A 14,003-nucleotide genomic window follows, 5' to 3' on the forward strand; every position below is an offset into this window, starting at 1 on the left:
AGGAGAGGAGCTGGGTAAGAGAGCACAGACTTGTGTCTATCTGCATGTATCAAACCCATCAGCAGAGGCTGCTCTGTAAACAAAAAGATACAGAGAATGAGCACAAAGGATAAGGAAGAAAATGAGTTTGAGTAGAAATAGGGAGAGAAGCAGCTTATTCGGGAAGATGGCAGGTAGCATTGGCGTTGCTAACTCTAACATGAAATCCATTTGAACCTGTTTTGTAACCGTTGAACAGATATTTAAAGGAGGAAGTGAAGTAAACAAAATTTTAGGAGGAAATTTTCACCCTTTGTTTGATCTGTCATTCAGGGTTGAAGCTTCCATGCATGCATGCACGTACATCTCAAGTGGAATTAGATTCATTCTCTTTACCCTAACGTGACTCCCGCAATGAAGTAATTTCTATTCTTAACTCATTTTTTAAATAGGACTAGCTTTTTCTACGTCTTATGCATTCATTTGACTCTTGGATTGAGTGGTCCAATGACTTGGTTTGGGGTTTTTTTAAGAAACCTGATTTCTTGCTAAGTTTCTTAGGGAAACTGATTTTCTTTCTTCATCAGAGCTTGCCTATGTAGTTAAGGAAAAATATCTTGAATATCAGCTGATACAGCTGACAAAAAATTGCTCAAATTTTCAGGCAGAAAAATCTCCTTTATAGATATGTGCTCAGAAGATATTTCAGTGTAACTTTCTAGTTCTTATGTAGAAAATGAATTTTCAAAACATAGAAAGAAGCTGTTATACTGGATCACTGTCACTTGTGTAGTACAAGCTTTTTCTATAGAATAAATGTGATAAAATATCAAAATACTTAAGCAATTTTTTTACCTTATATCTGTAATTTTAAGAAATGCTGGTAGAAATAATACAATGCTTTTAGTTGGGATTTTTGGTCCATGTACTAGGAAGAACCCCGAAAACATAAAAGGCAGTCTTAAAAATATTCCATTAGCGGCAGCTCAATCCATAAATAAGCCAATTTTGGAATAAATCCAAAACAAGAGCATAAGGGGAAAGGTATTGTTGGATGGTGTAGTGAAATGGGATGGGGTTTTTCACCTTGGGAATTACTTGCTGAAAATAACGGATGTCCTACCATTAAGCTAAAACATAACATGTTTAAACATCCTTCTACCTGCACATGGAAATACCTTATTTCAAGGTCTTGGGTCATTGAAATGTCATACTGTAGCTACTTCTGGAAGGACTTAAAAAAATTAATCATCAAATATTAATATTTTTTACGAAGTAATTGTGACCAGGATTTGTTACCAGTCTATTTGTAATGGTAACCTTAAATCAGGTTTTGTAAGACTTACTTGTAAATATTGGGAGCTAGATTCCCTAACTGTGAAAAGGTGACAGTAAATGGCAAACCAGACTGCTTGCAACATTCACATGGTGTTGTTAAACAAAAGGAAGAAGCAGAAGACATGTCAGCTAGGGTGGGATGACAGGAGGAGGCAAAAATGTGTATACATACATATAAATATGCCCATATAAAAAAATACGTAATGATAAATGAACAGAGGAGCCAAACACTTATAATGGAAAAGGATAAAACTTCTCTCTGTGTGGAGGAGTAGTAAGGTGGAGTGAACTGAAGTAGGAGAAAACTGTTTACCAAAGAGTTTAAGGCTGATTTGGTCTCTCTGAGAGCTGTGGGAAATGCCAGATTGATTCTTCATATGTGATAGTCTTCTCCACAGATAGCAGAGAGAGATTCTCACAGATACTGGCATATTGAGTGCTGCTGTATCTGGTAGCTTACAGCTTATCCACAGAAAAAGCCAAAATTTCGTAATGGATTACTGGTTGTGTTACATCAGAGGGCAAGTCAGGGAAAGAGTGAGTGATGAAATCTACCTCTCTACAGCTTCTGAAGTTATTTATCTTAGAAGATCCTGAGTAGCTTTTATCTAGTATTCTTCTATTGCTTGTGCCCAGAATGCTTTACCTGAATTCAGTTGATTAAATTATGGTATTTAATTGACCTTGCAGCTCCGTGTTTGTATTCTGGTTTGTGAACAGCAGTGTTTAGTGTGATTTTGGTTGCTGCGTGTTTATTCTGTTTTTCCCACTGCTGCTGTAGAGAAGCATAAAGAATCCAGGCTAAATTGCCTTTCTGAGTTACTTCCACTCAGATACATATTTAAAAGGAAAAAAAAAATGCAGGCCACTTATCGTGCTTTTGTGACTGTAATATGGAAAGCCTTCTACCCCTTGAGTTAACTCTAGTTTTTCAGGGTATTTCCACCTTCATCTGTTATTCAAATCTATGTTCTCTTCTTTTTGATTTAGACTTTTTGTTTGATCCAGGTGAAGTCTAAATTTGCTTCTTCCTGCATATCTCCATAGGCTGAGGTCTTGGCCCTGTAAAGGTCAGTTGAGGATATTAAAATTATTCTAATGGAACTAGGATTCTACTTCTGGTACCATGGCTATGTCCTCATTTTCTCACTATATGCACTGACAAAACTATTGTCTAATCCTGGCGCTCTTGCAGCATGATACCTCTTTGCTTCTCTTGAACTGAAATCAGCCCCTTAAAATGGCTCAGAATAGCTCTGCTAGAACCATCTCTGTCATGTTACAGTTCATTCCTTTAATGTCATCCTTTGGAGCTTCTGTGTCCATGGGTCAGATATACACATGCATTGATTTCGTCTTCAAAACTTTTTATAGCTTAGTACTGCCATGGTTATTTGTTCCAGCTTTGTTTCTGCTTTTTTTTCCACCGGCAGTGCCAACTTAAGCTTTCTGCTTATGAACTTTTCTCACATGCTTTCCCCAAATCTGCTCTCTGCACATAAGGAAAAACTGACAACTTGTGAAATCTCCTTGTCTGAATATTCAAACTCTTTTTTATATCTCACCTTTGCTGTAATGCATACAGAAACTCACCATCTGCTAAGTAGGTGGCAAGAGGTAATTGTGGCAGGTAGCTGCAGGTGGCATACAATTCTGGTACAAACTACATTTGTTATCCCATCTTTTATTTCCTCGCCAACATACCAACTCCTTTTGTACCCCTGCCTGCCTTGATTTTACAGTGTAAGTTATTTGGACAGAGCAGTTATTCAGTATATTCATAGAATCACAGAATAGATAGGGTTCGAAGGGACCTCTAAAAATCACCTAGTCCAACTCCCATGCCAAAGCAGGGTCACCTGTCAGTCCTCTTATTGGACATCACGATCCTGTCTGGTTGATTTTTTTTTTTTTTTGGTCTGGAGTGGTTTATAACAACTGACGATTTAAACATGAATTTCACCAAACCTGCATATTTTAAGGAGCCTGTTCACTGATTCCCACAAAATAGAGAAGTGGGAAATGAATTGCTGTTGCTAATAAGGTGAAACAAGGGAAACTTTTTTATTCTTTTTGCTTTTGATTTACCTGCAGTCTTTTTCTTTGTCATTTCTCTTCGTGAACTCGTGAAAGTGTAATCCACACTCTCCATAATACAAATGCTGTATTTTAAAAGCTCCATTATCATAGAATGGTTTGGGTTGGAAGGGACCTTTAAATGTTATCTAGTCCAAACCCCCTGAAATGAGCAGGGACATGTTCAGCTAGGTCAGCTTGCTCAGAACCCCCTCCAGCCTGACCTTGAATATTTCCAGGCATGGGCATTGACCACCTCTCTAGGCAACCCATTCCAGTGCTTCACCACCCTCATTGTAAAAAATGTCTTGCTTTTATCTAGTGTAAATCTACTGTCTTTTACTTTATAACCATCATCCCTTGTCCTATCACAATAGGCCCTGCTAAAAAGTCTGTCCCCATCTTATAAGCCCCTTTTAGTTACTGGAAGGCCTCAATCAGGTCTCCTGGAGCCTTTGCTTCTCCAGCCTGAATAACCCTCAGCGTTTCCCCATAGGAGAAGTGCTGCAGCCTTCTGATCACTTTAGCGGTCCTCTTCTACACCTGCTCCAACAGATCCAGATCTTTCTTATGCTGGGGACCCCAGAGCTGGATGCAGCACTCCAGGTGGTGTCACACCAGAGTAGAGGGACAGAATCACTTCCCTTGACCTGCTGGCCATGATGCTTTTGATGCAGCCCCAGAACACAGCTGGCCTTCTGGGCTGCCTGCACATTGCTGGCTCATGTCAAGCCTCTCATCCACCACCACCCACACGTCCCTTTCGTCAAGACTGCTCTTCATCTCTTCATCCCACAGCCTTGATTGACATGGGGGGGTTGTCCTCACCCAGGTGCAGCACCTTGCACTGGGTCTTGTTAAACCTCGTGAGATTCCCATGGGCCCACTTCTTGAGCTTGTCCAGCTCCCTCTGGGTGGCATCCCATCCCTCAGGTGTGTCAACCACACTGCTCAGCTTGGTGTCACCTGCAAATTGCGGAGGGTGCACTTGATCCCACTGTCTGTGTCATGGATGCAGATATTAAACAGTGTTGGGCCGAGTATGAACCCCTGGGGTACACTATGGGGAGCTGCTGTTCAGTATGTTTCTGAGAGTACCATGATTCTTTAAATTGAAATTACAGAAAGTTCTGAATGCAAAATGCAGTTGGAGTAAAAGCTTGAACATGTTTATCTGCTATGTGCTTGGTCTGACTTCCATACTTCAGAAGTGTTCTGTGTTAGATTATGCTTCAATGTTATTTCTGGATTATGTTAGTTTTCACTTTTTGCTAATAACCTTCAAATAGTCTAATTTAAAAGACTTCTTAAAAAATAAATAATCATGAGGGTAGATCATTGCCAAAAGTTTGAATTATTAGCTTAATTCTGCTGGTTTTGCAGGACTTCAAGAATATGTTGAGGCAGTCTCATTTCAGTATTTTATCAAAACACGATCTTTGATTAGTGTTGAAGAGATCAACAAACAACTAATATTTACAGCAGAAGACAGAGAAGAAACAACAAACACGGTAAAAGTTTTTCTTTTCTCAAGTGACAAACATCTTTCTGGGATGGAAATGCAATGAGAAGGCTTAGTCACATTTTTGGCATCTGATTAAATAAGGCCAGTAAGTGGAATGGGATTAGATATACATGTGGGCTTTGACTCACTTGTTCAAAATGCTTTTTATTCTGATAAAGTTGTAAACTAAATCCGTGGGATACAAGTTTATAAATTTCACATCCTTTTTATTCAGAGCAAACTGAACTCTTTCTGGTAGGGCAAAAGATCCAGGACAGGGAAATACTAGCAAACAATGTAGAAGAGGGATTTTTACTGCCTGGGACCGCCTGTAAGACCTGCTGGTGTATAGTAATGTTGCAGAAGTTGGGAGAGATAAACAAAGCCAAGGCAGGATGAACTCCCTGAATAAAATCTTACTGCTGGTACTGAACTAGTCACAGGAGACATTCTATTCAGCTTCTGTTAAAATGTGCTGCATACGTCTTAGCTTGGTCCTTTGTAGCTTTCCTGGAGTTGATTACTCCCAGAGGACAAGCTGGTGTCCCATCATACCTTAGCCCTAATACCCTATCTGTTTATTGACTTGCCTGTACTCCTACCCTGCCCTAAATGGGTCATAGGACAAACTGCTGTCACCAACCACAGTAAACTGGGTGCAGTTTGATTGTTGGCAGGGGAAAACGGGTGATTTGGTCGCAATCTACAGAAGCGCACGCGCAGTTGATGTGCAGTGTCCTATAATGCTGCTTTAGAAGAATTCCTGAGTCCGTTTCTGTTGAAGAGAGTCTGCTGCAAAGCACTTCTCATTCCTTCTTTATTCTCTTGGTAAGATATTTGCAAAGAAACCAGATTTGTAGCTTAAATTAATTTGTTTTTACCAGAGGCATGCCCACTGTGGCACACTTAATTTTAACAAACTATGAAGTTGTTAACCACAGCATCCACGCTTCTTACCAGTCTGAATTTGGGTAGATAGCGTGTTATGGAAACAAGTGAACGGAAAGAAACTTCCATTATCTCCCATGTTACCAATATTTTGGCAATAAAAAGTATTGGAAACTTGAATAAAGGAGCAAACTTGTAATTTTGTGATGAGTTTTCTTCATGAAGGTTTTTTTTTTTAGCTATTTTAATGAGTTCAGTTGATAGAAAACATCTGAAAATACTATAGCTATCAGCTTCTTTTAGAAAATATATTTTGAAATTCAAGATTTTATTACAAAATTATATGATTCTTTTTCATAATGCAGACTCTTTTTGATTGTTTTGGTAGCTTTGGACAGACCATTTAGGAAAAAAAATCTTATCAGGCTGAGATCTGTCAGATGAAAAAAAAACCCAGTCGACTGCAAATAAATGTTGCTACAAAGATGTGATCATTGTGTTTGCAAATAGAGATGGTAGAAGTAGCTTATCATGCTTGCTAGAATTAAAATCACATCTCAAGTAAAAATTGATGCTTTCTTACATTCTTGTCTGCTGGAAATCAGAGCACGTGGAAGTGCCATGCCATTTAATTTTCCAGAATGTTTTTAATTTCCAGTTATGTTAGATAAGTTAGTGTGTATTTGAACCATTACAGACTGCTTTTTCATAGTTCTCCGTACTGGACTTTGTTTTGTTCTGTCCCCAGACCTCCAATTCCCGTGACAAACAACCACATACCTGGAGCCTGAAGGTAACACCTGTGGATTACCTGCTGGGAGTGGCAGATCTGACTGGAGAGCTGATGCGTCTGTGCATCAGCAGTGTTGGGAACGGTGACATAGACACGCCTTTTGAACTGAGCCAGTTCTTGCGCCAGATCTATGATGGTTTTACTTTCATTGGCAACACTGGACCTTACGAAGTATCTAAGAAGCTGTATACCTTGAAACAGAGTCTGGCAAAAGTAGAGAATGCCTGCTACACATTAAAAGTACGGGGATCTGAAATCCCAAAGCACATGCTGGCTGATGTGTTCTCCACCAAAACGGAATTGATTGACCAAGATGAGGGTCTTCCTTAAAATAAGGACAACTCAGAAGGGAAGAGGACTTAGAAAACGCTTTTTAGTTATGGTTTGTGGGGTTTTGACCCTTCTCAAAGCTTTTTAGGTAGAGACATTTTTAGTTTAATCTATGAGAAGACTGTTTGCAGTAGTAATTTGTAACCAAAAATACTTTTTATGATGTGCAAGAGAACAAATGTCTGACTTTGGCCTCTTGGTATGGAATTTCCTGTATTGCTCCATTGTATCTTCTTTCAGAATGACCAAAATTTCCACTGCATTTCAGTCCAGTGACTGTCAGTTGCGTGAGTCACGTCAAACTGTTGTTGCTCTTGTTATTATAAGTTTTCAGCAAGCACAGCAGTGGAAAAAAATGGTTAGGTACTCTTATTTAGCATTATCCATAGGTTTCTGCTGACCCATTTTCTAAGTATTTGTGTTCTGTAGCCGTGTCATACCTAGAACAATGCACCTGTGTGTAAATTCATCCCTTGACTTTAAACTGAGGTGGTCTCAACAGTGCCATGTAACTTAAGTTTTCTCTGATTAGTGCTTTAAAGTATGAAACTGAGGCTAAGTCAACTTTTTACCTGTTGGTAATGAAGCTAATTGCACCAGATAAATAATACTATGCACTGGTTATTTTGGGGCTCTGTTTAAACTGAGCTCTGTTCGAGTTAACACTGGTACTTCACAATTTTGACATGAGCTAGAAGATCCACAAAAAAAAAAAGTGGAATGTATTGTTTTACATTTTTTGTAGTATAGTTTAATGCAGAATCTGACATATTTCTGTTTGTAGACAAAAGAAGTTGTTGTACAAATTGTGTACTTTGGTGTTACGACAAGCTGGTTTTGGCCAGAATGAATGCAATGCAGTGTTGGGAGTCTGTTCTCCATTGTTTGTGCTGCCCTGAGGACCTCCAGTGGGGTTGAACTGCTATAAGTGAAAAGCTTTAAATATATGTTAGCAGGAACTATATCATGTGCGTGTTCCTATGGAAAGGAAATTGCAAACAGAAGTAAGGCAGACATTCTGGCTTCCACATTTATCTTTGAGGTAGGTATGTCACTGTTGGCAAAAAATCAGGGCTTTATGCTGCTGTCTGAAGTTATGAAAGTCTGATAATGTACATTATGCTAAAGGAAAACAGATAAAACAACATGATCTTTAGACTCCAGGAAATAGGCCTCCCAACTGCAATTGAAAATACTGCATGGTTTTTATTTCCACTTCCATATGCTGTGATACTGCCAATATTTTTTCCCATGAGCATGTCCTGAATAGCTGGAATCATCTGATATATGGTTAGGAAGGGGTAAATACATTTCTATCACATTTTTCCATTGTTTCCATGTAAAGCAGTATGTGATGGGTTGAACAAGGAGTGGCTTTTTTCCTGTTGCTTAATACTATTTTTTACAATAAATTCTGAAAAGTAGTCACTGCCTCTATGTTAGTCCTTTTGCCTGTCTGTCCAAGTGGTAAATTACAGTGTGAGTTTCCTGCTGTGCAGGACTTGACTTGGAAGTCTCACTCCACTTCTATATTCATACTTCAGTGGGTACTTTCTAATCCCGAATCTCTTTATTCTTTCTCCCTTAACTTTATTCTGTGAAGTCTAAAAACTAGTTAGAATAGAAACTTCATGTGATCCTCTTGAATTAAAAAAAATCAAAGCAAAGGATTCAGATGACAAAACAAGTATATCCCTGGAAGAAACTTGCAACACTACCTACATTTTTACATTTGTCCTTGTTTTTTCTCTGTTTCTTTTTCCCTCTGATGGGAGGAGAGAAAGGAAAGGAGAAGGATACTTGCTAATAGGAATAGGAATAGTTTTGGAGTGTCCCCTCCCCTGAAATGTATACATTTAGTTCAGTTGATGCAGCTAAGAGTACAGTTCTGTGTCTTTTGGCACAGCTAAATTTATTGCAAGTAATTGCTTGTTGAGTGTGTGTCAAGCAAAACCAGATATTATTAGAGGTATCATGGGATACTAAACAGAGGTCTGTCTCTTGTCTGTCCTAGCAGCTATCAGGTGGAATTAAAAAATCTTCATGAAAAGGGATGAGATGAATTCCAGCACATAGCTGTACTTGGCTTAGTGACATTCTGCCTCTAGCCATGGAACAAGCACACAGTGGCCACCACTTTAGTCAGCTCCTGCTTTTGTACAATCATTTTAAAACTACAGATGCCTAAAAAGAGTACATTTTTTCCCTAGCAATCCTTAAAAGTAGATGCTCTTTCAAAAAATACACACTGGTTCTAATGATTTTGAGATTTAAATTTTCAATAGGGCAAGAGGAATCTTTTTGATGACAGACATGATTTCTAAACTTCAGGCTGCCTGCCCATAATCAAAAGCTGTGAATAATTTCTAATAGGGAGCAAAGTGTATGTGCAGTGTGTTAAAACACCAGCACAGATGGGAAGTAACTAATGGCCTGCAAACCTCCTTCTCAAGGAAATATTTTCCCCCAAAAACAATTGCACTGTAGCTATTTGAAAAGTGACAGACATTTATCAGCAAAACAAGCTGCTAAACAAGCAATGGCAGTTTTCCCATTTCTTATCCCATTACTCTATGGAGCTATTGATACGTTTGGTCTACAGCCAGAACAGGACTACGTCATAGCAGATGTTTCACGAGGGCAGCTCTGCGTGCTAAAAATCATCTGCCTTTCTGGAATCTCCTTTCTCAGAAATGATTTTTCTTTATGGGTTCGCTTTTTTTTCCTGACTGTTAAGTTGCAGTGAGGAAAATAAACCCACCCGCATTTAGCTTTCCAGAACTGCCAGAGAAGTTATGCAAGAGAAATTTCCTGTTGACAAGACATGTATGTCTGCCTACTTAAAGTCCTGCTTACTTGGATTTTCAGTGAGTTTACTGCAAATCAAAATTAAAAAAAAAAAAGCAAAAGAAAAAAGAAAAAGGATCTTTTATAATATTTAGCATATTAGGTGCCTTATGGAATCCAGACCAGATTCTGGCACTGCCCTCAAAGAGTTTGCAGTTTAAGAGTAGGGAAAAGGGTAGCCAAGACAAACAAAAGGAAGATGGTAAAAGGTGGGGGACATAAAAGTCACAGGATTTTTACGAGAAGATGATATGTAGTAGTAGGTTGGTTTACCACTTCCCATTTTGAAAAAGAAACTTGTCAAAACTTCAGAAAGTCTGGAGTGTGACAGTAAAGGGTTAGTTGGAAAGGGCGAAGGCCAGTGGAGAGGCAAAATGGAAGGAAGTGAGGTAGAGACAAAGAGGGGAAGAGTGGCAAGGAGTGGGACAGCATGGAGGAAGAGCAGGCTGAGCCACAGGACAGCGGGTGCACATGCAATTAGGGTGGGACTGGGGAGGACGTGGGACAGGAAGACAGCCCTGCAAGAAGTTGGAACAACACTTTGAAACCAGGTGACTTAGCTATAAAAGAGACTTGGAGTTGACCGTAGGAACTGAATTTAAAATTACCACAAGGTCCCCAAAGCATTGATCTAGCCTTGGGCCATAAATAAGGGGAACTTGATTTCCTGAGCAGCTGAGAACCTGCAGGTCCTGGACTGAGCAGGTTTTGCAGGCTTCCAGTCATGCTGTCACAAATCAACAAGCTCTCAGTTCCCATACGACCCTACTTCCCATCCACATTCCCTTCACTCACATATCGGTAGCCACAAACCTTGATGTGTGAATTACTATCATCCACAGTTGTTAGAAACATGGTTAGATACAGTTTTTAACATAAAGGAATGCTTACGGTGACCACAGTTTTCCCCTCGTGTGCTGTTTACGGGTCCATTTCGCTGTCATTGCTGCTTCAACCCCCTCTCTGTTTCTTCCCTTTCTTTACTTATCCTTTCTTAGGCTGTACTGTTCTTTTGAGCCATTGCCTATGTCCATCCCATGGTTCAGTCTTTTCCGTGTTTAGCTGGAATCCTGGGGTAAAACATTTCCGTGCAGGAAGAGGAATCGGCCGATTTCTTAGGTAGATTTGTCTACTTGCACCTTCAAATTTGGAAATTTATGCTCTGAGGGGAGAGGTCTGGTATTCCTGCATTTGGATAAGGCCTGGTGCGTATGTCCTACAGGAGCCATGGTGCCGTGTGTCAGGGATGGGTGGGCAGACCTCATGTTGCTTTTGCAGGTGAGCAAACCGTGGTTATTCTGAGGTTTGCAATCATCACGAGCCAAGGAAAATTACCTACAAACATGAAAGAAGTTTCTTCTCCAATTCTGAGGAAGGTTGTCTTTGAGGAGTTTGATTTCCCACCAACTCTACCTCTTTTTACCTCACCCATCATCCCTTTGAAAGGCCTATTTGCAGAATGTAGAAGAAGAGACTTGCTGATGACTTCTTCTGGAGCCAGTCGGTGCCTCCCTGAACACTGGCCAAAAGTGATGTGATAATTTCTTTCTCAACTCCTCCCACAGGCTGGACAGGCTGGCTCTGGTGTCCCTTTAGCCACCCGGGGGGGCTGAACTCTGAGCCTCCACTCTTGGATTTTGCAGACCAGTGACAAGTGGCTTCATTCTCTTTTTGTTTGTTTGTTTTTTTTTTTTTCCCTAGTGGTGTTTTCATGTCATGCAGATGTTCATTCCTCCCAAAGAATGGCGCTGCTTGTGTGCTCTGCTCCTCCACTGCCACAACACAGGTCACATGACTTCTTGAGCTCATCATAAACTGTTTCTTGGCTATTGGTGCAGTGCAGGTTTTGTGGGACATCATCTAGGTTTGGGTACTTCTCCTGCAGCCCTAAGCTTTCCTGCAGGCTTGCAAGTCCCTTTTAACGTGGAAGGGTCCTACTAGTTCCATTTAATTCTTCCTCAAGGTCCTCTCTTCAGATGGCCCCAACAAGAGAAGCTGAAAAAAATGATCTGGAAATAGTGGTGATTTTTGTTAGAATGAGCTTTTTTATGCTTGGGGCAGGAACCAGAGGGGCAAAGGATGTGCTTGAACAGTCCATCCTGGGAGTTCGGATGTCACAGAAACATTGTTAAGTGCCAGGAGTCTCGTTTTAGGAGGAAACAAGGGTTGTTTCTCTCCTTGCAGCAAGTACCGTTGGAAGGTATGTTTTGCTTTGCACCCCACACCTAGAAGGAAAGGTGACAGGCAGCAGATGCCAGGGCTGCAAGGGAAGATGAGTAAGTTGTGTCAGGCCGTGCAGCAAATCAGTCAGGAGCCTGGAACTTGATGCAACTCTTTAACCTCCAGCCCAGCTCTCACGGCTGTGAGCCTCAGGTCCTTCTGCTCCCAGAGTCAGCCAAGGCTGGAAGCTGCCCCACCAAAATGCTGAGGTCGCTCACATGTACAGGTCTGTGACCTGCCACATGTGTGCATTTACATATGCCCATGAGCAGGAGATGGTGGCAGAAACACAGATGCAGAACCTCCTGGTGGCCTTCATAAAGTTCTGATGCCTGCTATTTTATATTTATGAATTATTTTATTTATATTTTATGTATCTTTGCTGACAGGGCACAAAGAAGAGGGCAAGGTGTGGGCAGGACATATGCTGACACCTGTTTCCTTTGCCACCTTCCCAAGTGTTTTTTCTAGCCTTTTCAGCTAAGCCTCTGTCTGTGGTGGCACATGGTTGATGGGCTGCTGGAGAAATGCTGCTTTACAGGAGCAAAGCAATACTTTGTAAATAATGTAGATCCTTATTTCTTAATTTGAGTTACCTGTGGTGAGCTACCAACCCACAACTACACCGAGGTTCCTAAATCACTTGGGCTCATTTGAGATCCTTACCTCACTACAAAAAAATTTATCATCTCTTAAATGGGGTAGGGCTTACCTGGGTCCTACTTTAAAAATATGCTCTATGGGGAAAGGAAAGCCATGGGCATTTGTGGCAAGAGGCCTGGGGTTGTGACTAAATGGTAATGCCTGTTGTAAAGAACATAAAAGGTTTCAACCCAACCTTAACAGGGCATATGCTCTTCTGAGACTGATCAGGAAACATAGGGACACTATAAACTTCCAATTTATTTGAGATATATGCTATAACTTCTCTGGACCTGCCTTCTTACTGAAAGGGTGTTTGTTCATTATTAGAGAATGTATAATATTTCTGCCACCTAGTGTCCAGCTTGTGGAATGCTCAAGCTTTTGGTTTTGAGTTACAAGTTATTTGTTGTTTTCTCTTTAAGTTCTAAACACGATTAGTGGTGTGGTATAAACTTCACTTATAGACTTAGGTAGGCCTCTGATAGTAATAATTTATACTTGGCATGTTCTACTACTTGGAAATCTGGGGAATACCAGGGAATAGCATATGTTTATTTTATATCTCATCATATTTGTATATGGTGTTTTGAAGACAAATAAATAAAAAGCCATAAGAAACTTTGACTAGACATGTTTTTTCAGATTTGTGAATTATACAAATGCTTTTATTTGAACTAGTATTTTCAAGGAGTACCAGTGCTAATAAGTAGACCAGAGTCCTAAATTCCTGAATTTATATTCTAATCAAGCTACCTATACAAAAAAAAAAAAAAAAAAAAGGCAAGCCTTTTTTAGCTGTTAAACTCCTGGTATAAAATCAAATGCTTCTGCATGTGTGAATTGTGCCTGCATGCTTCCCTGCTCTGACTGCAGTTGTCACAGCAAACCCTCAGCTAAGAAAGCACAAGAGGCTTCAAACCCACTGTGTGTCTGTAGGATAAAAGAAGTGGCTGTGCCATGCTCTCTGAACAGAGAGGGGCTGTGATTGGTGTTTAAACCCTAGGACATTGTCCAGTTAATGCTAACGGTGTGCTGGTGCCTTCTGTTGTCCTGGTCTCTCGTCTCTCTTGCCCCGTGCTGTCCAGGAGAGACCTGGCATGCACCACAGCACAGGGATGATGAAACTTCGCAGCAGGCTTTTTAAGGGCATGACACAACCACAGTTATCTCTTGGATTGTCCCAGTGGAAAGGCACCAAAAACAGTCACTTGTAAAATTGCATCAATAGACTTAAAAATGGCGGCCCTGTCTCTGTGGAGATTCTTCTTTATTCTTCTAAAGGTCATTCAAGAATAATGTAAAGTCCTTCTTCTACAGGCTACCTTTCACAGGATACCCACTTTGGGACTGAATCCATAGAAGAGCATAGATCCCCTGTTCTTA

The 14,003-nt window shown here is 40.4% G+C and overlaps 1 protein-coding gene across 1 annotated transcript in view; it reads left to right on the forward strand.

Annotated features, from left to right (window-relative positions):
• Positions 1-13,246, forward strand: part of TSNAX (translin associated factor X) — a 31,793-nt gene extending 18,547 nt beyond the window's left edge. The window contains exons 5-6 of the mRNA XM_051783473.1: positions 4,777-4,904; positions 6,534-13,246. Of these exons, the coding sequence (XP_051639433.1) occupies positions 4,777-4,904; positions 6,534-6,908 (503 nt within the window). The 3' untranslated portion in view covers positions 6,909-13,246. The remainder of the gene's footprint in view (positions 1-4,776; positions 4,905-6,533) is intronic.
• The last annotated feature ends 757 nt before the right edge of the window (positions 13,247-14,003 follow it).

This window comes from Manacus candei, unplaced genomic scaffold (assembly GCF_025592945.1).
Source record: "Manacus candei isolate 608988 ecotype Guabito, Panama unplaced genomic scaffold, ASM2559294v1 h1tg000017l, whole genome shotgun sequence".
NCBI lineage: Eukaryota > Metazoa > Chordata > Aves > Passeriformes > Pipridae > Manacus > Manacus candei.